Source organism: Oryctolagus cuniculus, chromosome 1, assembly GCF_051225735.1.
Source record: "Oryctolagus cuniculus isolate XC-2025 breed Fujian yellow rabbit chromosome 1, ASM5122573v1, whole genome shotgun sequence".
Classification (NCBI taxonomy): Eukaryota; Metazoa; Chordata; class Mammalia; order Lagomorpha; family Leporidae; genus Oryctolagus; species Oryctolagus cuniculus.
Genome location: NC_142867.1, coordinates 154,148,011 through 154,175,208, shown reverse-complemented (window position 1 = coordinate 154,175,208; position 27,198 = coordinate 154,148,011). Strand labels below are relative to the sequence as shown.

The 27,198-nt window shown below is 38.1% G+C and overlaps 1 protein-coding gene across 4 annotated transcripts in view; it reads left to right on the top strand.

Annotated features, from left to right (window-relative positions):
• Window positions 1-27,198, top strand: part of PCSK5 (proprotein convertase subtilisin/kexin type 5) — a 442,208-nt gene that overhangs the window by 220,950 nt on the left and 194,060 nt on the right. For 3 of the 4 annotated variants that reach the window (XR_001793338.4, XM_051858772.3, XM_008256582.5), the window contains exon 10: window positions 5,058-5,161. Coding sequence is in view for 2 of the 4 variants with exons in the window: in XM_051858772.3 (XP_051714732.2) it covers window positions 5,058-5,161 (104 nt within the window). In the remaining 2 variants the exon portion in view is untranslated. Of the gene's footprint in view, window positions 1-5,057; window positions 5,162-9,768; window positions 9,864-27,198 lie in introns of those variants that run through there. The other variant, XM_089336653.1, reaches the window with a different exon arrangement.

The following is a 27,198-nucleotide window of genomic DNA, read 5'->3' as shown; positions in this document are numbered from 1 at the left end:
AAGACTTCCATAGCCTAAGCAGCTCATGTCAAGAACCTCAGGTGATCACTGATGTCATACGTAAGAGTGTTAATTAATTATTAAATTAACAACAGGAATCACTGTGCACTAACTTACCATGCAGGACCTCTGTCCTCAAAGAGTTGGATTATGAGAGTAATAGTAAAACCTGTTCTCAAAGATTTACTTCATTTAGTATATTCTTATGTCTCAGAAGCTATAGTTATGTCTAAGTACTTGCAAAAAGCATATTAATTAATTAATTAATTGATAATTAATTAATTGAAAAATATACACACATAAATGAAACCTCAGAAAGGTTTACTTTTATTGAATCAAAAAGCATTTTTTCTTATGGTAAAAATAATCCTTCTGGTCTTCTATTGCACAGCGGGGTAACAATAGTAAACAATAACATTATATTTTTCTAAATAATTAGCAGAAAGACTTTTGAATGTTCACACTACAAAGAAATCTTGACTATATGAAGTGATAGATCTAATTATTCTTATTTGATGATTAAAATCTATGCATGTATCAAAATATTACATTGTACCCCACAAATATGTAAAATTGTTGTTTGCCAATAAAAACAATTGCAGGTGAATCAGTGATTCAAGACTTAAAATTGGTCCTTGTTGTTAAGGATCATCAAATACAAATTTATTCTAACACTCACACATCTGGGAAAGCTCTTGATGAGAGGTTTTTTTTCCCTTTTTTTAATTTAAATGCTAGCAGTAGCATATAGAATCCCAACAAGTAGCACTCAAAATCTCTCTTGGGAATGTGCTATTTCTTCTAAACCTAATGTTAGGTCCATGAAATACTTTGGACTGCTCAGAACAACAATGTAATTCAGATGCCAGGTACTGATAGTATCATTAATGATCTCGTTTTTGCAACTTAAAACCAAGTTAAGGGTAGGTTCAACTGAGATTCATTGAGAAGAATCACCTAATCAGGCCATGAGCCACATCCAAATGATACCATGACAGGAAAGGTGACAAATTCCTAATAAAATGGTATAAAATAATTTAATATAATAGTGATATATGATATATAGTATGTACATAAAATATTATAGTATAAAATCAAAATAACTTTTCTGATGTGGTATTTTTGTATTCAACTTTGATAGAGTGTGTAAATGCCAGGTCTTTAAAACCCAAGTTAGACCTCTAGAATCAACAAATGAGACTAAGATTCAATAATCTAAAGACTAAAAACTATGACAAACAAAAATCAACAGAGTTGAGAGAGATGATGCGTATACAAAGACTGTGTGGCCGTTAGGCCATTCATGACTTTTTATCCAGATGGGAGAGAATTACCTGACAAAACAATGTGTGTATCTCTATTTCACCCCTGTGGATCCATCTGGCAACAGCATTACAGAGTGATCGGTAACATAAGTTTTATGGCTAAGTCCAACTTCTTTGATTCTACCTGTACCACTTTCTATCTGTATACTTGAGTTACTGTGTGTAATGCACAGCCCAAGTTTTGTCATCTATGAAATGGAAATAAGAATATTCTATATATCACATGATTTTCAGTACAGTACCTGGCCCTAACCAAGTCCTCAGTAAATGTTCATTATTATTACAAGGTCAATATAAGATGCAAAACTTCTTAACCAGAAATGATTGCATATACAAAACTCCCCAGAAAGTCATGTTCATTTCATTGCTTTGAAAGATCATCGATAGCTACCCAGATCTTGCAGACATTTACAAATGTTGCCCTTTTACTGCATGTTGTTCTTAAAGGACATCTGGAAATAGTTCCAGGAAGAGCTTTCAGGGATGTGGCTTTTAGGGGGTGGTGGTCACCCGGGTCATGGGTGAGAAATGCTGCTCTTTTTCTTCAGGTATGTTAGATTTTTGACCTCTCAATAGCCGCTTACCCCAAAGCTCTTGGTGCTCAGTCCTCCTGTTGTTGGAAATTAGAGCACTCTTAGTTATCAGAAGCCTGAGATGTGTGGGTTCAAGGTATTTGCCAGTGAGGACTAAGTTTTAGAGAGTACTACATTAACATTATGGACTAGGTCACTCCTTGCAAAGGGCACTCAACCTTGCCTCTCTGATTTTGCTCATATATGATTTATTAATCATGTCTTTGGTGGTCTGACTCGTATCCACTTATGTATCATCCCTGCAGCTATAAATACAAATAAGAACTAGGATATAAATCAGACTTCCCCAAACACAAGTATCCTTTCTGAATAGTAAGAATAGCTAAAGCTTAATGTCTTTCAAAATTAACATAGGGTTGTTTCCTGCACTAATCCCTTATCTGCCACAGGTAGAAACATCACTGATCCACTGATTTAAAATCCATTGGTTTTCCTAATTATCTTTCTGGCTTCATTTTGAAGAAATTCAGGAAATTTTTTGGTAGATCATTTCAGAAGTTGCACAGCATCAAACACCAGAGGAAAATCGTCTGAATACTTTACTTCCACATACAGTTCCAGTTTCCTGCAGCTATTTGTTCCTTCTAATTACAAGCAATCCAGGAACTAGTTTTTGCAACTAGAGCATGAGAACAAGTAATTCATTTCTTCAGGCTGAGTTGAATGCAGGAGTCTCTCTGAATCCACCATAGCATAAGGTACAAGACCAATGTTCTGTGTTCTATTACCATTCCATTCTTAGTGCTAAAGTTCACTAAGGAAAATATATATATCTCCCAATGTCAATATCTTATGCTTGAGATTTCCAAAGGAATCCTTCCCTGGTGATAGATAACATGGAAAACTTACTTTTTAAATTTTTCTATAAGGAGTAGGATTTAAAATATAAAAGTTTCATTGCATATTAAACATCAATTTTAGATTCCCTAGGTTGATTTATATATATTTACCAAATCCATGTATGTTTTCTGATCCATCTGTTTACAAATGAAAAAAATAATTATAAATATATACATATATATATACACACACATATATGTGTGTGTGTGTGTGTTAATTTGGGAAGATTGTGCTTTATCACAGTAAGTGACTGGGGTGTCTTCCTGGCTTAAGGTTTTGTGATTGCTTTTGCCCTTCACCCAAATAACTGCCCTGGACCCAGTGTGGTGGGGAGTGCGGAAGGAAATAAACATCACCTCTCAGGCAGAGCTAAAATATCTATGGTGAAACCAGCGTTCAGAATTATCTTGTGAGTCATTTCTTAATTTCCCTGACCTGACGTGCATTAAGTCGCCTGGACTGCCATGTGAATTCAGGGTTACTCAACCAAGTTCAAAATCATGCCATTTGTTGTAGAAGCAAAACTTTTCTGTTTCCTGGGATTCGTCAGCCAAGCTGCCTCTTCTTGAGAGTGATGCCTTCTCAGCTTTTAAAAGTGGTTCCTTACAAGTGTTATAGCAAAAAAGAAAAATTCTGTTTTCATTGTTCTTAAAGTTCATATAGTTGGATTTTCATTTACTTAATATTAGTTCTTTTGTGAATACAATCTTGCAAAATAGTCTTGACCCAATCTTACCACTCCAAAAACTAAAAATGGTAGCACTAACTCTCTGTTAACATTAATCTGATGACAAAATAACAAAAAGATATCGGAACTCAGTAACACTTTTCTTCCTGTGCTCCCTTTATATTTGAGTCACCCAGTAAGAGTTGTGGCTCTAAGTTTAGCAAAATGTTGTACTATGACTTCTCAACAGCTTATTTTGTGCTAGACACTAGGTTAAGGATTTGGCACTATTTTAAGTGATTCAGTTGGTGCAAAGAAGTTAAGTAGATATTATCCACATTCTCCATGAGGAAGTTAATACATTGAGCAGTTAATTTCACATAGAAGGTACAGAAGACAGAGTCTGATCACTGGGACCCTCTTATTAGGAGGCCACACTCAAAGTCCCCTATATGATGAGTGTGGTAGAAAGAAGTGTAGATAAAGTGAGGCAATGGACAGAACCCACCCCTAACTATAATTAAGATACCAAGTTTTTGCTCTGCCTGAAAGATCCCAGTGTCCAACCATAGTATATTAGATTAAACTCATGGTAGGAATGAGTAATTAGTAACTTCTTCCCCTTCCCCAAATGCTCTAACCCATTCTTGCAAATACTCCTTGTAAAATGAAGTTAGTAGATAAAAAAAAAAAAAAAAAAACAAAGAAAATGACTAAATAGGCTTCATGAAAATCATATCTCTCAGCTAAATAAAAAAGCATCACACTTCAAAACTCAAGACTGATTGAATAAGTATCTGGAGTAGAATGAATTTCTTGCAGATTACATTTGTTCATGAATTACATTCATATCAGATGCTTTCTAGTGTATACATATTCCTTAAAAGAGAATAAAAGGCTGTGCATGTGTACTGAGTTTCTTTTCTGTGTGCTTACGATTAGCACTACAGTAACTCCAATGATAGCATTTCCTGCTCAGTAGGGCTCTTCAGTGCTAACAGCCATATGAACTAGATTTCCAGTACTTTGGTACAGCTACTTATTTTAAATTAAGAATATTCCCATACCTGTCTGTGCCTTAGAGCCCACTTTGGAGTTCTATACCATATTCTCTTTAAAGAACATCAAAAATGGGAAATTGAGTTCACTTGAGAGTCTTCCATATACTTTGCATGTAGATGTGCAGAAGGTGAAACATGGCCTAGTACTTTGTTGCTTAACTATATGCTGTAACAGGAGTGCTCCAGAGGCCTTCCATTTGGACTGTTGCTTACTGTAATCTTCCTTTGACAATGCAAGATTTTATACAAAGGATGACAGCACCATCATGGGCAGCCATTTTGTTGAGGAAACCGGAAACCCTCGCTCTTTTAAACACCTAAGTTACACTACTCCAATCATTATTTCTTCAATTTAAGGTTATATTTTCTGCCTCCCACAAACTAATGTCAATTCTCCATGTTGAGAACAAGAGAGGCATTTGGCATTTGGTTATCCCAAACCCAAATCTCTGACCCTTTGTTTTTAGTACTTTGCCACTTTAATTTTGCTTTTTTAATTTGCTTGTGACTCTCTGCTTCCCCCATCTTTTTTTTTTTTTGGTACAATGATTCTTACCTTGTCTTTCCCCAGTCCGTTTCTGACCTGGAGAGACGTACAGCATGTTATTGTCAGGACATCCCGTGCGGGACATTTGAACGCTAATGACTGGAAAACCAATGCTGCTGGTTTTAAGGGTGAGAACTTCTTTCATATTCTGTCACAGGCAAAATATTTTTCTTTTTCCCCCATTTTAAATGGAGAGCAGGAAATAGAACCTCTCAAACGAAACAAATTGTGTGTTGACACACGAAGAGCTTCATGCTTTAGTAAATAAAAGGCAAATTGATTTTTTTCTTTTTTAAATTAAAACTACACATTAAAGCAGATTTCCTTGGCTTCCCAAATTTTAGGTCAATTTTTTTTAAAAAGATCAACCAATTCACAATTATAGTCAGCCTATGGAACTCCTAATTAGTTTACTATTTGCTGCCATTGATCATCTAAGTGGTATTTATAATATAAATATATAATAACATAGATAATATAAATATATAATAATATAAAATCATTATGTAGTGAATACTTCCTCTTAAATAATAATTGATACACATAAATTGTATATATCTATATATGTTAATAATTTGCTTTAGTTCAGTGGTGTTAGTTGCTAAACCATGCATTCTATAAATTTGGGGGTTTTGGTTTTAGAACATCCACAAACAGAAAAGTAAGCATACTTCAAGAGGTGTTACTTTATATAAACTAAAAGTTCATATGAAGCTTTATAATTTGCAGTCTTTGTGTAATTGCACACAGTATTAACTAGTACTAAACATGTTTCCAGTGGATGATACAGATTATATTTCCCACAAACTGTCTTATTAGCAATAGTTCTTTTGTTTGTTGTCACAGATAATATATGGTATAATAAAACAAAAGTAATTATAGAAAACAGATGTCCTAATGTTTGGAATATTTACTCAAGTTACAGATGACCTAAGCTTTAATCCATTCACTTAAGTTATAACAAAGAATTTTTTAGCATATCTACAGACCTAAATGTACTCCCAAATAATCTTAGAGTCATTATATATGCCTGAAGATGAAAAATAGTGTTCCATAGCATAGGGAATATCAACTTAATATTTGAGGTTCTGGTCTTCAGGCCATAAGGAACATTCTCAGTAATCCCAGACAAGTCATTTAATTTTTAAGGGCCCTAACTGCCTCAGTTTAAACATTTTGGAAGCTGAATAATACTATGTACATGTGATCTTAACATATCCTTGGAGAATTATGCCTGATGTGTGCAAACATTCAGGCCAAACTGCATATTTTAAGAATTATTTGCAAATAGCTTAGTGTAGTCCCATGCTTAACCAAAACCTATAAATATGCCAGATAACCAGTGCCACATAAAGATGTATTTGATTAGCATCTCTTCACTCTAATTTTAGAAAGAGACCATCCCTCTACTTTTGAGTATTATCAAACACCTTTTTCTGCTTGTAAACTAAATAATGCAACAGAGTTCAATGAACTTTTAATTCAAACAGTTGCAAATACCTGTTAGTATCCCCTCCCTGAAGCCCAAATCATGACACTTGATCCCCAAATTTCAAGTGTATGGGCAGAATCAAAATTAATTCAAATTTCAGTTATTCTGGAAAATCCAGGATGTAATTTGCTGTATGTGTGCTTCATTTTGACCAGTTTCCACATGCTCCCAACTCTTACGATTTAATCCAAGGGTACATGCAGGGAAGATAGGACCAACATATAACCTTGGCTGGTCCAATGCTGCAATGAACTTCTTAGTAGGAGGTTCACAGACTAAGTACATTGACCTCCATGAAGCTGAGGAATCAACTTTAACCCAAATATAAATGTCTTAGTTTTACTTATTCCTTTTTGGCAACTTAAAAAGAGCAAATGGTTCTAATAAAAACTCAACTCTTTTGAAAACCTCTGTTGGTTTTGGAGAGGGGGAAACAGAGGATTTAGACTAAATCACCAGACCCAAACCTGAATCTGAAAGGGGCTGTGCACTGCTTCTGGCAAGGAGGAAACAGTATTTTACTATTGCACGTGGCAATATTTAGGATAATATTTCACTCGTCTCTTAGATGGCTGCCAAGACTAACAATTAAAGTTTGCTTTTTCATAGATGAATTATGCTGAACTGTCTGGGCTCCCAGGGGAATTGTTTTGTAATTTCGTTGATGGCAAGCCCCATATTTCATCTAAACATGATCATAATAGGATGAATTTTTTTTAAAAAGAGTTATTTTCTTTCCTACCCTAAACATTACCATCCCCTCCCAAGCGTCCCACAAATAAAAGTGATGAAGGCAGAGGCTAGCCAGAGAAGCAGCGTGCTTCGGGAAAGTAGAAAATGCAGGTCGTCTGAACCGAAAACAAAAGTGGGGAAGGGGTGACTTCCTATGAAATAAAACCTGGAAGAACCAATTCTTGGAAGAGATTCATGCAAGGAGAGCTCAGCAAGAGTCCATTCTTTAAATTCAGTCGGCCTTCTTTCGCAGGCCTTGCTTAGCTGGAATCCACGGCCCCACATCTCTCCTTAGACTGTAGAAAACAGAAGTTTCCTGCCAACAGACCCATATGGCCTTGAGTGCTCACTCCCATCCCACCCTGCTCAGTCCTAACACTGAGTGACCGAGGTGCGTGAAAGGAATGTGAAAACACTTGTGCTTTCCAGAGCCTGTTTTTGGGCAACAGGACAAACATTGTGCCCAAGTGCTGAGCAATTTCACTTGTTTGAAGAGAGATTTTTTAATATGAAAAACACGAGAAGGCAATTTCATATATTGCTCAGTAGGGATCTGTTATTAAAGATCTTCTTTCTCATAAGGGTAGGCAGAAGTCACTCAGAGTAGTAACCAACTTAGTTTTAGGATTTGGACATAGGTAGATTTTCCATTCTTTCTTACCACTGATAACTTCAGAACGGCCAAGATGCTCAAGAATAGTCTCTGACCAAGCTCTGCCAGATCCACATTACATAATGTCCTTACACTCCTTGAGATGTAACTGGTGTTACACATCTTAGGTAGACACAAAACCTAGCTGACACATGGATTGGACAGGTGTGGGGCTCTCCTGAACACAGACCTGGCCTGTAGTTAGCCACATGGGTTATTAAGTACCTGCAGGGTAGAAGTGTTCCCTCCTCCTGAGGCACTAGCAAGCTCCTGGTGACTGGCACAGTTCCCAGGCAGGCAGGGAGGCTGGCCCGCAGACACTAAAGGAGCGGACTCTGCTGACCCGTCTCTGTTTTCCTGAATCACACCGATGAGCTAGTCAAGAGAAGTTTCTTCACCTTTTTGTCCTCTGCTTACAGTAACTCTCGGTCAATGACCCCATCATGACAGCATCTCACAATGAAGCAAACTCCAAAGATGCAGACAGCACATCAGCATTGTTATGCTAATGTGCCTTAAATTTTAAAATTTAATTGAACTAAGATGATTCTGTCCTGCTGCTTCAATAACAAAAATAATAATCTTTTATAGCATAATTAAAATGTCCTTTGCAGCACATTAGTCTTTCAGAATAAACATAATCCAATGAATAGATGCCAATGGAAATTGACCAAACATTGATTTGCTTTATCTTATGAATACTCCTAGCTAAATTTCATACAACACCTTTGACTTTAAACCTTCTCCAGAGATAGTTTCTTTAAAAATAAGTGGAATATATACCATGCATCAATGAAAGAGAATATTGGAAAGTATGCATGAGAATAGGAAATCATTTGTCTTACACTAGATGCACAGATGTGATATTCTGCTACATGAGAACTGAAATCCAAGTTCTGGTATTTTGTTACCGACCAACATTTGCAAAGCCAGGAGATAACTTTGGCATTAGACTGTTAGTTTTTTTTTCAGGATTCTTTCTTTTCTCCCTTTGTCCCTTCCCCTTCCTCTATGAAAAAACTTTTTCTGCGTTGTTACCTGTTCTTTTTTAATTCTCACTCGTGTTCCTTAAAATACACAAATCAGCTATAGGAGTGAGGCTTTTTACAACCCAAGGTGATTTTATTCGTGGAGTTTGGCTTATGCTGTCTCTTCATCTACTTATTCACGAGTATTTCCAGAGCTCCTTCAGCATACCTGCCAAACACATGGTGACATGTGCCCAGAAAATGGGAGGAAATGTCAGGGGCAGCCTGGGACTGCTCCATCTGTATACTGTGGTATACTCTACATCAGAAATAGAAATTTACAACACACCCTTTTTTCTTCAGTCTAAGTCCCAATGATCTGCCAGGTCCTGTCAGATAAAAGTATTGATGATCCTTCTGTCAGCATCTAAAACTCAGTCCAATGCCAATTGCAGAAAGCATCTAATATACAGGACATCTATTATGTCTGGTGTGTATTTTGACCTGTTTGGGTACAGAGCCATGGGAATGTTTTGATTCAGGCTTTCTTTATCATCCATGGCTTATATCATCTCAGAAAGAAGTTAGCTCTTGCTTGTGATTGCCTTCCTTCTCCTGCTTTAATCTGAGAAAACTGCAAATCCGCCATCCCCTCCTCCTACCAAAAGCCCGGGCTAAGTAGGCGAGTCCTTTGCCTGAATCCCCAGGTTTGGTTTGAGTATGCAGCTGTCACGAATGAATGCATGAACATCAGTGCTCTAGTTTTCTTTTTTTTTTTTTTCAAAGTGTTTGTATTTGGAATATATGACTGTCTACAGTTAAACTCTCTTAAATCTAGGAACAGGAATAGACGTCAGATAATAAATTAGGACCTTCTGTCATCTTTACTAGGCGAAAGAATGAAAAAAATGTCATTGAAAATCAAAAAATGACAACTAAGTGAGCGAGGTTACCACGCCTTCCATTTCACTGCCCTCCCAGACTATGTAAGTCTCTTTTTTTCTACCAGCATGTTGCTGACATCTCCCCATCCCCACTGACTCTTTCTTTGACCACAACTAAACTACTAGATAATTTTTTATTTCTAACTGTTTACCCACCGTGGGGAAGACAATTGACAGTCTAACATGACTTCTTAGCCTTCGAGGCCTTAACTTTTAATAACCTTTATTACTTTTAATTGCCATCATTTTATTTCCACTGGTAGGGTTGGTAATTTTAAGATGTTCCAATATATTTTTAATACCTACCTGTCTTGCTTTCAGTTTGTAACACTTATTAAAAAGAATTAGAAGTGCTGAAAACGTAAAGCATGCCATGTGTTAAATCAAAACGAAAGGTTTTGAAATGGTCTTTGAGTGTATTAAGTGATTTCTGATGTGTTACCGTTTATAAGGATGAAGTTTCACTTTATTTTATTATTTCACTGTGCAAATAATATTTCATCTTTACCACCTAGCATGTTGATTCACTGTTGGTAGTTATGATTAAAGCCACATAATATACCTTAATTGGTAATCTGCACATCATGTTTTTGAAGAAAGGTCAAAGTAAAATGTTATTCATCTGGTCAGTGTCAGGGGTGGGGTTACAATCAGATGGTTGACTCCAGTTCTGATCCCATTTGCAGAAATAAGGTTACTAGAAGAGACAGAGGGAGGTAAATACACTGGATTCTACCTAATAAAATTTGCTCACTGGAAATGCCATGTGATTTTTTTTTTTCAAGATTCTCTGTTTCCTACCCTGCGCTCTCTGAACTCATATTCATTTCATATTGATTGACTAGAAACCTTTTTATTTTCATTGATTCACCATTGTATATATGAGTTTATCTTCTGGCTTATTAGTAAGAAAAGATGTGAGTCACACATAACTTAGGGATTTTAACTTCATACTTTTGTCTAGTGGATGACTAACATGGGGAATCTGGAATCCTTTGTAACAAAGCCTGCTTAGTTGTGACTTAAACTACAGTGTATGTCCAAAATGTTTAGTTGTCCCATCAGCATGTTTAACTCATGCCTACTAAATGTATAAGGTTAAAAATATTTTCTACCAATACGAAGTGTTCTTTTTTCCCTAACTGAATAGTAGTATGAGGTTTGTTGGACATTCAGGGGTTTGGTATGGCTGTGGGTTTGGGTTTTTGTTTTTGTTATGGTTTTTGTCCCTGAAAGTTTTAAATGCACGTGGTGTCTTCAAAATAGAACTAAAATGGGCTAACTCTTTGCCTATTATGTCTGTTCTAGATATTATTAGTTAACGAAGAGACTTATATTTGAGTAGTTTTGTGGTTTTGGCACAATCTTATTAACTTAATGACATTTTCTGTGGACTCTGAGGGAGCCAAATGTTTTTATACCTTAGTTTTTGCAAAATGTGGGTAGATAATATTAAACATAATGAGGAGACTGAGTTAAATGAAAGGTGCTTTGAAAATGGAAAATAGCAAACAAAAAAGAGTGTTAAGGGTATCTTTTCATAATATATATTTTCTATTGCCTGAAATAAGGATAAAGCTATGGAACTATATTGAGAATTAGAATGTGTTTGGAGCTAGAAATTAAATTACCTTGAATTTGCTAAAGAGAATGTATTAAGGACTTTAGAAAAAAGATTCACTAATACATTTCAAACATGTGTATCCCATATTGCGTACCAATAATAACACAACTATATTTGAACTATCTTTTCTAATATTCAAACATTACCTTGAATTCTATTAAACTTTTAAAGTTTTAATTAATTGCTTCAGAATAAGGACTGAGGATATAAAGCTGAATTAGGTTTTGACATTCCATTGTCTCTTTAATTATTAATAACCAATATAAAAACTGTGAATTGAAAAAATTTTTAGCAGAAGCTTCTACACTTAAGAGAAAAAGCTAAAGTATCTTTTTGTTTAATCACCTAATGAGACTATATGTCTGCACAGTGGTTTTTAAAACTTTTGTTTCAGCACATGACTTTGGCTATCCTTAAGATTAGCAAATATTGATATGATATTTTATACTTATAATTGATATCTTAGGCAAAAGTAAAAGTCATGAAACTCTAAGCCCAGTGATTACAGAGAATAATCCGACACAGCCAATGCTGTTTTCAGTCTAGAAGTGTGTTGTGACTTTAAAGTAAGGAAATAGATTTCTTTGAAACAATGATAATTGGATTTTGAATACGGTTCCAAACTAAGATTGAAAGGATTTGAGGCAAGACACAACCTTTTTTTTTTTTTTTTAAGATTTTATTTATTTGAGAGGCAGAGTTACAGACAAAGACAGGGAGAGACAGAGAGAAAGGTCTTGCATCTGCCAGTTCACTCCCCAAATGGCTGCAATGGCCGGAGCAAAGCAGATCCAAAGCCAGGAGCCTGAAGCTCTGTCTGGGTCTCCCACGCGGGTGCAGGGGCCCAAGCACTTGGGCCATCTCCTACTGCTTTCCAAGGACATAGCACAGAGCTGGATTGCAGGAGGTACATGCCAGGACACAAACCGGCACCCATATGGGATGCCGGCTACACAGGTGTAGGCTTAGCCCACTACGCCACAGCGCCGGCACTGCAAGACACAATCTTCAAAGACTACACACACACACACACACACACACACACATTCCTTCTCTTGCAGAGACTATTTTGAAATTGAACAGTTTCTTATTTGAGATTTCCTATTTCTTAAAAGATTTATTTTATTTATATTTGAAAGGCACAGTTGCAGAGAGAAAGAGAGGGAGAGACAGAGAGAGAGAGAGATCTTTTATCCGCTGGTTCACTCCCCAGATGGCTGCAATGCTGAAGGTTGGGGCAGGCCGCCAGAAACCAGGAACTGCATCTGGATTTCCCACATGGGTTCAGGGTCCCAAGCCTTGGCCATCTTCCACTGCTTCCTAGGCACATTAGCAGGGAACTGGATCAGAAGTGCAAACAGGCAGGACCCACAAAGCAGCACCCCATGGGATGCTGGCATTGCAGGTGTGGTTTAACCCACCGTGCCAGATTGTTGGTCCCAAGATTTCCTGTTTATTTCAAACAAAATACTCAGCCTAGTGATTTATAGAATGGGCACCACAGTCAAACAACCTGGGATTGAATCCCAGCCAAATAAACATCTTCATACATTCTTTATCAACTTTATTGAGATAAGCTTACATATCATGAAAAGCACCATGTTAAGTGTACAATTTGATGAGTTTTAGCAAATTTGTAAGTCCTGTAGCCATCACCACAATGAAAGGATAGAACATTTCCATTACTCTAAAATGTTCTTTTATGCTCCTTTCCCATTCCCTGCTCTGCACCCATGCTATGCACCTACTCATCTCCTCTGTGCCACTGTCGATTAGGTTGTCATTTGTAGATGTTCATATAAATAGAATTACCTGAGACTAGTGTCTGTCTCTGCATATAATATTTTTAAGTTAATCAGGAGTTCATTCCTTGTAATTGCTAAGTGGTATTGCAGTGTATGAATATCCCACAATTTGTATACTCATTCACTTGAAAGGATAAGTAGCTTTATCCTTTCAAGTTTGGTGTTATTATGAGTAAAACATCTCTGAATACTCATACATAAGTCTTTATGTGGACAAATTAAGCTTTTTTAAATAACAGACAGAAAAGCCCTCTCTGATTTTAACAGAAACCCTGAGGATTAAGGGAACAATTCAAATGGCTAGCCAAAAGTAGAGCATTTCAGGAAAGAAAGAATTGTTCAAGGAAAAGTGAGAAGTAGCTGAAATGCTACTTAGCACAGTTCTTCAAAGAATGCACACAAGTTTATCATATGTATGTCATACATCATTCTAATGTACTGTATGCAGTTAATATTCTGTTCAGAATTTATTATAATTAAAAATTGAGCACATAAAGGCTACTTCAAAAAGGTCATGGAAAGGATTGAAAGTTTATTTTTTGGTGCAAATAAATCAGTATCCATGCATAGTTTTTCCATAGTTCACATTTCCTTGAACTTTATATAAATATATCACTTAAAAACTTAACACAGCCACTCTCAAGGTCTGCAATAGCAGGAACCCAGAATCAGGAGTGGATACTGGACTTAAACACTGCAGAATGGGACGTAGGCATCCCAATTCACATCTTAACTGCTAGACCAAACGCCCACCTCAACTTATCTTTTCGTTCCATTTTCCATGAACTTTTTAAGATACACTTGTATATGTAGATATGCTTACTGCTATGACCATATAACTTGGTGTGTGTAGCTTACAAATGAAATCAGCACTACTATTAATTTCATAAGTCTCTGGTAACGCTTCTATTCTCATCTGTGTAGCCTGTCTCCTCCAATTTGGGTTATAGTTTTCATCTCATGTTGGCAGTGATTTTACTTGATGATTCTGGATAAATGGTAAACTTCCGTTTCTGGTTTCTTTTTTTTTTTTTTTTTTGACAGGCAGAGTGGACAGTGAGAGAGAGAGACAGAGAGAAAGGTCTTCCTTTGCCGTTGGTTCACCCTCCAATGGCCGCCGCGGCCGGCGCACCGCGCTGATCGGATGGCAGGAGCCAGGAGCCAGGTGCTTTTCCTGGTCTCCCATGGGGTGCAGGGCCCAAGCACCTGGGCCATCCTCCACTGCACTCCCGGGCCACAGCAGAGAGCTGGCCTGGAAGAGGGGCAACCGGGACAGATTCCGGCGCCCCGACCGGGACTAGAACCCGGTGTGCCGGCGCCGCTAGGCGGAGGATTAGCCTAGTGAGCCGCGGCGCCGGCTCGTTTCTGGTTTCTTTTGACTGGCCATTGTAACTAAGGGAGGCAGTTATGGTAAAAGCTACAGTTTAGAGTAAAGGGGAAAAGAGAAAGCCTATTATGAAAAAAAATGAGGAATGAGAAGTGGGCAGGTGAAATGTGATAAGGAACATAATTTAAAAGAAATTGAAAGCAAAGCTTCCTGAATCATAGAGTTGAAAGTTCCATTTGATTTGAAAAACATTTTGGAGGCACTGTAATAATCTGAGATAGTGACCTGGATAATAGTAATGACTTTCAAGTTGACTAGTCCGATGTCAGAAAGAGCCTTATATCCTAAATTGATGGTGTGAATACATTGGTCCTATGGCATGTCCTAGAAAATAACTCGTACAAATATTTAACAAATTGACCTGTTAGAATAGGGTAGGATGATCCTGGAGTAAGATGGTGAAAAATCTCTTGCAGTGATTACTTTATATTATCTTAGTATGCAGTTGTATATTGTGACCTTAAGCATGGTGACATTCGGCAAAAATTTTTTTATCATCTCTTGGCCTCCTTCTAAATGAGGAGACTCGTAGCATTGGTGAATATATATATCCTTCCTAGATCTGTTAAAAGCAAGAAATGCTTTTTGAAATGGCTATTTAATAAACCCAGGGCAAAGGGTATGGTGATAAAAGATTGCTTCTTGAAAAATGTCAGACTAGAAATTGTTCTTTGAGAAGCCTTCACAAATTTCCTTTGACCAAAGTCTTTTTGCCACTGTCATTGTTCACCATGACCTTCAGACAGCCACTTAACTTCCAGTATTTGAATTTCTTCTTAGCATGTAGTTGTAGTCTTTGTATTTGTCATGAGACTTGCAAGGATTTAAGAAAACCAGTTACATAATTCAGGCTAGCATCTTGAGTTGCTTTAAGACTGTTATGCAGACGGAGTGATATGAGCATATAGAGTGTTTCATGACATTTTCTCTTTCCAAAATTTTACATTAGTTATTATTTTCCTTAGCAATGAAGCAAACTTTGAATCATCAATAGTTATCAATAGGAAACTGCACTAGAGGTTTTTATGTTTTTTTTTTTTAATTTACTTATTCATTTTGGAAGTCAGAGTTATGGAGAGAGAGAGAAGGAAAGACATAGAGAGAAACTTCCATTCTTTAGATCAATCCCCAGGTGGCCACACCAGCCCAAGCTGGGCCAACCCAAAGCCAGGAGCCAGGAGCTTCATCTGGCTCTCCAACATGGGTAGCAGGGGCCCAAATGCTTGGACCATCCTCTGCTACTTTCCTAGGCCTATAGCAGCAAGTTGAATAGGGAGTGGAGCAGCTGGGACACAAACCAGTGCCCATATGGGATGCTGCCATAGCAGGCAGCAGCTTTACCTACTACAGCACATTGCTGGTCCCTACGTTGTATCTTTTAGCCCACCAGAAATTACACTGTATATGCCTTCTTAATTCTTGGTGTGGGATTTTTGTAAATTTTATTTATTTGCCAGACAGAGAGAAAGAAAGTGCTACCATCACTGGTTCCTTCCCCCAATGCTAACAATGGGTTGGTTTTGTCTGAAAATCATTTTCGTCTGTTCAGGTTTTATCCTCAGAAATAACTTTTTCACAGTGCTCACCATGTACATCTTAGAAACCTAAAATGCCCACTAAATTCCAACCACGTATCACTGAGGAATCAGAATACACAGAAAAAAAAAAAAAGTGAGAAATCTCTTGAGTGTTTCACTAGCCTGCCAGCTCACTGCACAGGTTGTTAGCTGTGCAGGCAGCCAGACTGAGGAGTTGAGTGGGAACTGAAATCTGGCTGGGATCCACTCAAAACCATGTGTGCTACAGCAGGATGACACCCACCTCACAGTAAGCTGCACTGTCCTCTAATTCACATGGGTCTCCGATGGGCAGCCCTATTCTGTAGAATTCTGGTGTTATTATTCCCAAACTATCAAAATCACAAGTATCTTTGAAAAAGTATCCCAGGAATGGGCATTTGGCCTAGTGCTGAACAGGCCATAGCATACCTGTGTTCAAATCCTGCTTCTGCTTCCAATTCCAGCTTTCTGCTAATGTACACTTTGGTGGCAGCAGGTGTATTTGGGTCCCTACCACCTATATGAGGGGCTTAGATTGAGTTACTGGCTTCCGGTTTTGTCCTAGCTAGCCCTAGCTATTGTGCATTTGGGGAGTGAACCAATGAATGAGAGATCTGTGTACTCTATCTGGCTTTGTGTCTGTCTCTTAAGCAATATCTTTTGATTTAAAACATGTATCCTAGAGATAGTTTTATTCACTTTAACTTTCATCCATTGCTTCAGTCTTGACATTGACAGAAGAAGTTCATGAGCAAAGAACTTGGTGTTACCAGAACCAAATGGAGTTTCCAGTATCTGTGATTACTTCATTACAATCTTTATTGCCAGCTCTCTAGAGAAAATTCAGAGTAACATCTCAGAATTTTAAGTGAGTGAATGCTAAACACAAATTTATTTTTTTCCATATTCTTATGTACATTCACCCTTTTGTGGCCAAAAATGATAGAAGCTTTCTGAATTCAAATGTATCTTTATTTCATTTGGGGGCAAGGAGAAGAAGATTGCTATTTGGGGTGAAGGGGCCTTGTCAGTGTTGACATGCACCGGATATGTGAACATAGAGCAGTAGTGAGAAGGCTTGACTTGAAGCATTTGTTACTTGAAGCATTCTCTGATTATCATCAAGATGTCCTGTGAAAGTATTCCCTCCCTGCAGATTGTCTTGTCTACCAAAGAACAGAAAGGGAAAACTGTCATTGAGGTGAATAGGAGAAACCCTCTTTGTGCAATTAATCTATGTATATCGTAGACTCTGGCATCCATATGCCTAGCTCAGACCATAGCAACACTTCCTTGTCCCTAGTTCAGAACAGAGGGCTCTAACCTGCTGTGACCACGTTCAGAGTGCTGTAAGTGGACACTGTGGAAGCTGGTTCCAGATCCATAAGATGGTTTAAGTAAACAAAAAGGAATAGGGCCTTACAATTACATCTGCTGAAAATATAATTGCAAGAAAGATGGCCTCTGCCAATCCTTTTCTACTGTCTAAAGAGACCTTTATGTAGGTGCCAGTTTCAACAAGATAAACCAAATCCAAAGATTCAAAAAGAAATCATTAAAGTTAATCCTGCACCAGTCTTATGCAGGGTTCGGTAAGGCCTCTGCATGGAGTAGGGTTCACTGACACACCAGGGTCCATTGGATCCATCTGCAGTGAAATAAATATATCCAGACTTTTTTTTTTCCTTAGAATTTCAATTTGGTCTCCTTACATATGTTCACATCTTGCTAGCCTTCGGCATTTCAAAGCATTTGAACTTCTAGCACACATCCTGATAATGGTTTCAACAGGCTTCATTTTATGGTGTTATACCAAGAGAGAGGGTACACCCTGAAATTTCCAGAGCCATCCAAAAAGAAGGGCATTGTGACCACTGCTGGATATTAACAAATGGGAAGTGTCTCTTTGGCACTCAATGCCGTTCTTCCATCTGTGCATGCCTGGTTAACTCTAATAAAAAACTGGCCTAAGCATGAATATAAAATAAAGTATCTTTTCCATATTAATATCTTCACACTCAGGGAAAATCCCTGGTACAAATGACTGAAGAAGGTCCTTTCTCAACAAGAATAGAGGAAAGTGTTATGGGCCAGATGTTCAACTTTTCTTCCAAGCCCCACATATTTTTTTCTGCACATGATATTTTAATGAGTTTTGAAGATATTTTGAAGAAGAGCTTAGTTTTTATGCAATTGACTTTCAAAAGGCAAAGGAGGTTATGTCGATGCCTTCCCCAAATGTTTTGTCTCCTTTGCTACTTTCTAGGGTTATCCTGAGGTTTATGATTGACCTGAGTACCTTATTAGAAAGAAATTTTGTGTGTCTCACAGACATCAGTAATCAATATATGCAATACTTTAGTAAAATAGGTTCTGAAGACTTGAGCTCAAGTCTTTGCACAAGTTCTTTTAATGTTCTTAAGCTACAAAATGTGCCTAGTACTGTCTTGCTAGTAGGATTGTTATGCAGACTTTATTAGCTAATATGTAATCAAATACATATGTAAGAGAATTTTATCTTCCAGATAAAATTTCCACTGGCAATCCTATTTTGAGAAGTAAAATTGTAGAAACAGTAAGATTAGGAAATAGAAATTTCAGTGCATTTCTTTTGGTCATCTTTGTATACTAACCATTATTTTTTAATCTCAACTCAGTCAAACACTGACTCTAGCCTAACAATGCATAGAGTTTAACACCTTAAACAGTGGCATCCTAAGAAGCTAACCTATGCTTGAAGTAGGTTGATTGAGAGAATGGTGTCTTCTTCAAATGTTTTATTATAAGAGTAGCAAATGTTTAGGATACACCTTGTATAAAAGATACTGACATCTTATGCTGTGTGACTGATTCTCATTTTTTTTCTGCTCCTGGCATGAGGGAAGGGGTATTTAGGAATCATATCTACATAACCTTGGGTCATATCTACATAACCTCCTATTTTGGGGAGATGTTAGCCTAATTAACCAGACTTTCTAGGAGAGAGATGCCAATCCTAAGGAAGTGGTCCCCAAGCCAACAATATAAGCATCACTTGAAAACTTGTTAGTTATGCTGATTATGGGCCTTACCTCAAAATTACTCAATCAGAAGCACTGAGCAGCCTGTGCTTAACCAGTCCTGGTTGATTCTGGTACACGTGTAAGTTTGTAAATCACTGACCTAAGACATCCTCTCCATGTAATGAATTAGCTTCTCTCCTTTGCACTTGAATGTAGCTAATGAAATGCCATCCTTAGAAGAAATGAAAAAAGCCTCAAAATCATTTTTTTTGCAATTTTCATGAAGAACTTTTGAAAGGGACTCCAAAACCTCTCATCCCTTGTCAGTTACTCAATCATTTTCTCCCACCCAACCACACTCTTATCCTTTCTGTCCCTTGGACCATAACCCTCTGTTGTCAAATTTCATATCACCCTTCTCATGGGGGAAAAACATTTCCATTTTCCCACTGTCTTAGTTCTGTCTCTCCTTTTACAACTAAAATTTTCCAGTAATAGCCGAATTAGCTGCCTCCATTTCCTTCTGTAATCCCTTGCAATGTTGTTTCCACTTCCACCTTTGAAATGAAATTATTCTTGGAGTCGTTGACCCATCTCCTCTTGCCATCTCAGAATGTGTCTGGTCTGCCTCTAGGGTATCATGTTCTTGATCTACATGGTAATATCTGTCTTTCCTTGCCCTTTGTGGATTGAAGATATCACCTTTGTTTATTCTTTGATAACTTTACTGATGCCTTTTGCCATTGTTTTAACCATAACCACTCCCCTAAGGTCAGTCATCCATAGAGCTCTGGAGAAAGGAATCTCTCTCTCTCTCTCTCTCTCTCTCTCTCTCTCTCTCTCTCTCTGTCTCATCCTTCCTCACTTTTCTCTCACATCCTCTTAATTCCACTGCTTTGCTTTCAAATCCCTACCTTCCTTTCAATTACAAGTGTCATCTCCTTGCTACTGATTTTCTATTCAACTTCTTCAGTAAGGACTCCCCACCCCACCCCCTGCCTTAATGATCTAGCATCTCTGCACAAGGCTCCTTCTGTGTTTTGTGAAACTCAGAACTTCCAGGGTGGGCATTTGGCACACCCCATATCAGACTGCCTGGATTCAAGTCCTGGCTTCACTTCCAATTCCAGCTTCTTGCTAATGCACACCTTGGGAGGCATCAATGACTGCTCAAGTAATTGGGTCCCCTATCCCTGTACGAGATTCAGACTGAGTCCCTGGTGCCTGTCCTTGGTCTGGCCTAGTCCCTGCAGCTGTGATCCAATGGATAGAAAATCAATCACTCGCTCTTCTCTTTCTCTCTCTCTCTCAAAGAAATAAAACAAAAGTAACTCAGAACATCCAAGACATAATCCATCAATTTACAAAACAAATTTCCTTCAAAAATTACCTCTGTTGTCAGGGGTACCCTTCTATTCATCGCCCTGTTCACTTTGAGGCTTCCTATTCTTTGGTCACCTACATTGAATGAATTGTGAAATTTTCTTGCTTTCTTTCTTATGATAATTTTTATTATTCACCATTTTCATAATCTGTTTTATGATCTCACATATTTGTCCCATTGTAATAACAAGTTCCCAGCTCAGTCCTGCTGTCCTTTGGCATCCCATATGACTAATGCCAAATCAGTCGTTCTAGAATATCAATCCCATTGCATAATTTCCTTGATCATTGGCCTCCAGATCAATCCAGCCGTGTGTTCCAGGTCCATACAGTTTCCTTGAGTAAGCAACAATTCCAGGTATCCTGGTCTCATTTCTTCCTTTTATGAATCCAAATCTCACTCAAAAATTTCACTGTCCTCTCAATCTTCTTTCTTCTAAGAGAATATCAGTTCTCATTCATGGCCACCTTTTCAGAAATTATACAGAAATTTCTTTATTATTGTCCCTTAATCTTAGAAATTATTTAAGTTTCATGAAAATGGAAAGGAATGTTCATGAGAAGCCTAACATAGTGCTTGAAACTTAGAAGAATAGGTGGTAGCATTCTTCCCAGTGAGACAAGGACATTCTTAGTGTGAGGAATATTTTCTTCTTTGTGCTTTGTGATCATCCCCTGCAGTAGTAGGTGGCAGCTCCATGCCAGGAGAGCCAATGGATATGTGATGGATGAAATACAAAATCCTTGTAACCCCCTGTTTTTTATGTTGAAAAAAGCATTGAATTTCTATTCCTCTCTTTTATGAGCATTTAAGGAAAAAGGAACATTAAATGAATAATTATCTAAAAATAATGTGAATAATCCACAAATAGGAATTTCAGCTGCAAGATCTCCTTCATTTTCTTAATTCTTTGCTCAACGTTTACTCCAATACCTTAGCTGAAGCGCTGACATATGGTCAATCTAGTTTTCAATTAGCCTTTGCCCAAGGGCCCTTTTCTGTCTTGTTCTCATCTTTGTCAAGATAATCTTATTTTCCTAAAAACAAGCAAAAATGTGATCTGCATATGCCCCAGGCTACACAGCCAGGCCTCTGTAAGCTTATAAAATGGTTTTCCTTCTTCTGTTCAAGAAATACCAGTCAATGACCTTAAGCAAACTATTTGCTTATTATAACCAAGTTGGGAGCAAATAAATGAAAACTGTCCAGGGAAAAGAAGAAAATAATTTGACACTTTTTCTTTCTTTCAAATGGAAATAGTTCCTTTGTGTCTGAACTGTGCAAATTAAATAATAATAAATACATATCTCTGCATTATAGTATAGCAAAGCATGTCTATATGTACAAGAATAATTCAAAAAGAAAAGGGAGTGAACAGGTAAGTTTATTTGGGGCAAAAAATATTGAAATTCAAGCATAGGTTTTTCATAAAATACATTTCTCATGAATATTTTCAACACCTCCATGTACAATCGAATTAGAAAATAAGTCTGGTACAAAAAATTTTGCAATCCACACATACACTCATATATGTATAATGAAGGACATTGTAGAAAAGAAATTCCAGTGTTTCCCAGAACTCACACCACTTTGGCTCTGTGGGGATGAGCTTGTCTGACTCTCTGCAGCTGCCCAGCAAAGCCATCCCAAGAGGTGCTTGGAAGCTCAGCCCTGCTGACAGCCAACTGTCTGGAAACTTTCCATATGCAAGTCCTCAGTAGCACTCTGATGGCTAGCATATTGGGATCTGGCTAGAATTATTACTTGAGCCTGAGATTTTAGGAAGAACAGGGGAAAAATAAAAACAAACCATGCAGCAGATCGCAGGTGCTCTCTGTTCCATTTTCTACCCCAGTGGAGTATGTGTTCTGCATCATGTGGCAAAAGAAAGCACTGCAAGTATAGTTCTGATCTCTAAGAAGCTTGTGTGCCCATCGCACTGAAATCTCAAAGAGTATGCAGTGAAGAGATCCCGGAGAAAGGGACTAAGGCAAGACATGGTCATTCTAGAGAATCTTAAGATGGTCAGATGTATAGTAACTGACATCAGGAGACTGAAAAGCATCACTTCCCATTGTCATCCATAGGAGACTCACATTGTATGTTTTTGAATATCACTGTTTTACTTTTATTTACAAGAGCTGTACTTAAAGTGTTTACATCATGCACATGAGATCTGGTGATTTAGGGCAGAGTCCTAGACCCTCTCAGTTGCATGCCCTCCTGTCCTGGATATTTGGCCTCATTTGATTGATAAGTGCAGGAGGTACAAGGTCCCTAGTGGGAACAGTTATTTCAGAGCAGGTGGCTTGGTGCATTGAGGATCAAAGAACCCAAAGGTACTATGATTACAACAGCTGCAGGCAGCTCTTTGATCTATGGTTCAGTGTTTCTGTCCACCCCATAGATCAAGCAGCCTCCTTCAAGACAGGAGTTTGTGTAACCACCTTTTATTCTGGAGGTTTACTTATAGGAATATAAGAATAGCAGTATTTTAATTGATGGTGAATGATACTCAACAATCACTGCTGACTTGCAATTCCCCCACAGTCTGGCTCACCCTCTATTTTTTAAGATATTTTCCATTCTCCCTAGTCCACTGCCAACCCTGCATATTGCCCATTCCATGCATCCTGATTTTTACACTGTTCCAGTGATTGAGCAAAGACCTGACTGATGGTTTAACCAGAAGACTCAGCACTGACACCTGGATTGTGCTCCCTATATCTCCGCCTTACTAAATCCTGCACTTGCATCAAAGCACAATCCAAGTATAACTTCCCCCTCGGGTTATCTGATGTGACTGCAAATCATGGCTAGCATTGACTGAGTACTGACTACACACTAGGCTCTGTTAGGTTCTTTCACATTCACTATCTTGTTGACTGATCTTAGTCTTTTGAAGTGTATTTATACTGCTAATAATTACACAGTTAGGTGCTTTTAGTTGTTTCTCATGGACTCAGAAAGCTACTGTTGTTTCATCCATGAATTGTGAACACAAATCATTTTCTCTTTCTTTTGGACCTTCATTACTTTGTATGGTGTTCAATACAGACTAGATGCCTCTCAGCCCAACTGTGATGTAGTAGTTATTGGGTCAGTTATTGGCTTGTGCAGGTTGAGTAATCCTTATCTGAAATGCTTGAAGCCAGAAGCATTTCAGATTTCAAAATTTTCAAATGTTGGTATATTTGTATGTAGATAATGTCTTGAGAACAGGATCCAAGTCTAAACACAAAATTCATCTGTGTTTCATATACACCTTAGACATATAGCCCAAAGGTAGCTTAATATCATTTTTAGTACATCTGCATTTTGACTGTGACCTGTCATATGAGGAGACATGAAGAATTTTTCACATGTGGAATCATGTCAGTGACCAAAACTCTGCAGATTTTGGAGCATTCCAGATTTTGGATTTTCAGGTTAGAGATGCTCAGCCTGTATTGATGAAACACATTGCAACTAGCACTTTTGAATAATCAAATAGCGGAACCCAGTTTGTCAGTGTGTTTCATCTTTTGGTGATTATGTGCATCTTAACTAATATAATCCTAAATTCAGAATGCCTTAGCACTCTCTAGTTACTAGATTATATTCACTAGATATTAAAAGATGTGAGAGCTCTGTGCCATTCTGTAATAGCATTGTCTTTCTCTCTTAGTTCCCCTAGGACTGGCCAGTCTCCTGGTTTGTCTAGATACAGGACACAAGACTTTCATTTTAAAATCAAGACAGAGGCAAGCATGTGACACTGCTCTCAAGATGCCACTTGAGACACCTGTATCCCATATTGCAGTGTCTGGGTTCAAGTGCCAACTTCACCTACAGTCCAGCTTCCTGGTAATACACATCCTGGGCAGCAGCAGATGATGGCTCAAGGGCCTGGGTCCCTGCCACCCAGGTAGTAGACACAGGTCGTAGGAGAGACCTAGATTACGTTCCTGACTCCTGACTTCACCCTGGCCCAGCCCTGGCTATTGCAGGTATTTGGGGAGTGAACCAATGAATGGAAAAACTTCCCCTCTCTCCCTTTCAAATAAATTAAAACTTTAAATAAACCAAAATCAAAATAATCCTTGGTAAAACTAGACATTTAGTCACCCTAGTTGTCAACAATGGCTTCTTAAATGGAAGGTACTGGCTAGACTGTATATTTTGTATTTAATAATGGATAATAGCCACCCAGATGATTTTTTTTCAATTATAGGCAAAATTTTAAATTTCTCTTAGGCTCCTTACACAGGTTTTGTTTGCCCTGTTTTACACTGGCTGTTGTATCACATTGTGTCTATACATCTGACAGCTGGTAGCAGAGAGGCCCTATTCACTTCAGGAAGCTCAAAAGCTTATAAAAAAATCTTTCAACCAATCAACTCCTTTATTACATATATAGTGATATGCTGTTTGTAATTTTAGAGTCATCATGAAATATCCATTCAGTGTGATTTAAAAAAAAAAAAAAACACAAAAAACATTGAGAATAGCTGGCTCCAATAAAGACCGTGCATTAGAAGAGTTAAAACTGTACCAAATGTTCCTGGCTATAACTTCTTGTGCTCAGAAACTTGTAATCCTTTTTTTCCTGCTGTGCTTTCTAGCTTTTCTTTAGAATTGAGTTTTTTAGGTCTCCTAGCTAAAAAGTTAACTTGTATTAACTGTATCTGCTTTCAAATTATGCAACTGTGTACCTAACAATTACCTTCTCTCAGCACTTTTGGTGTCATCAGGAAATAAAAATATACCCAGCAAAGAAAACAATCTCTTTTCCTGAATTCTCTTGTCTATATGACCATTCAAGCAAGGAAGCCTTTGGAGAGCTTTGAATGAAAGTAGCTATACTCCAGGCAAAACTCACCTCCTGGACTCATCGGCATAAATGGGCCATATATGAGGTTACCATTGCTGCCTTGTGTATCAAAATGTGTAAATATATAGTTTAAAAAAGAAAAAAATGTTAACAGCCATGCAGCCCAGGGGAACAGATATCACCTAATCCATTTTATTAAAATGGAGCTTTCCTTCATCACTCTAGTAAGAAATAAACTCATCTTCTAAAATATGTCAGCTACCTTGCTTCAAGATCTGTAATTACTGCTAGGAGGGTAGCTCGGACTATTCATGGAAAAACAGAAGTAAGAGAAAATGTTATTATGGTGCCAGAATATCTTGAAATCCATGCAGTGTTTTCATAGTACATATTTTAATGAGCTTTTGGTAAGCTGTTTGTATACATGGATTTCAAATATTTTTGCACCAAAATGAGCATTATAATTTATTTTCCACTAACTTTTTCAAGTGCCCTCATAATACATTGTTCTCTTTTAGCAACTTTTTTTTTTTTTTTTTTGGACAGGCAGAGTGGACAGTGAGAGAGAGACAGAGACAAAGGTCTTCCTTTGCCATTGGTTCACCCTCCAATGACCGCCATGGCCGGCGCACCACGCTGATCCGATGGCGGGAGCCAGGTGCTTCTCCTGGTCTCCCATGGGGTGCAGGACCCACGCACTTGGGCCATCCTCCACTTTCTTCCCTGGCCACAGCAGAGAGCTTGCCTGGAAGAGGGGCAACCGGGACAGAATCCAGCGCCCCGAACAGGACTAGAACCTGGGGTGCCGGCACCGCAGGCGGAGGATTAGCCTAGTGAGCCGCGGCGCTGGCCAATACATTGTTCTCTTAATGTTTTTTCTAATGTTTGATTTTTTTGAATCTTAATTAATGTTAAAATTGAATTGAACGTTGGCTTTCACATTCATAAGAATGAAAATTTCTTTTTTACAATATTTATTTTATTTATTTGAAAGGTAGAGTTGCAGAGACCAAGAAGTAGAGACAGAAAGAGAGGTCTTGCATCCACTGATTCACCCACCAAACGGCCGCAATGGCCAGGGCTGGGCCAAGCCAAAGCCAGGAGCTTCATCCATATCTCCACATGGTGCAGGGGCCAAGTTCTTGGGCTATCCTCCACTGCTTTCCCAGGCTCATTAGCAGGGAGCTGGGCCACAGGTGGAGCAGCCAGGACTGGAACCTGCACCCAAATGGGATGCCAGCATCATAGGTGGTGGCTTTTCAGACTACACCACAATGCCAGCCCCAGCAATGAAAAATTCTGAATTGATCGTCAGTCCTGTTCCCACCACTGTACTCCAGCTTCATAAAATTTTACATTTCTCATATACATACGCTGAACAGCTTCCACTTGATCATCGTAAAACTTTTAGGCTCAGATTTTGGTCTGAGCTTGGCATGGGAAATGTGCAGAGATGAGACTACTCTAGTTATGGAACAGCCATATCACAACCAGTTGATTTCATGGTATATTTGCAATTCAAAAATGTGAGTATTGGCTTCATATTTGAATAATTTTGGGGTGTTAATGATATCTCTGTGGAAGTTAGTAATATAAAGAGCAGACCTCCTAATTCCCCTTACAATTCTCTAATAAACACTTTATGCCACTTGATGAATTAAATAAAATGTCTCTTCTCAGCTCCATTCACTCACTTCACAAATATTTATAGCACCCTCCTGTAAGCCAGGCACTCCACAGCCACCAGAGAGAAATCAAGGTGAAGGCGGGAAAGGCAGGACAGACTCCACTCAAATGGTCACC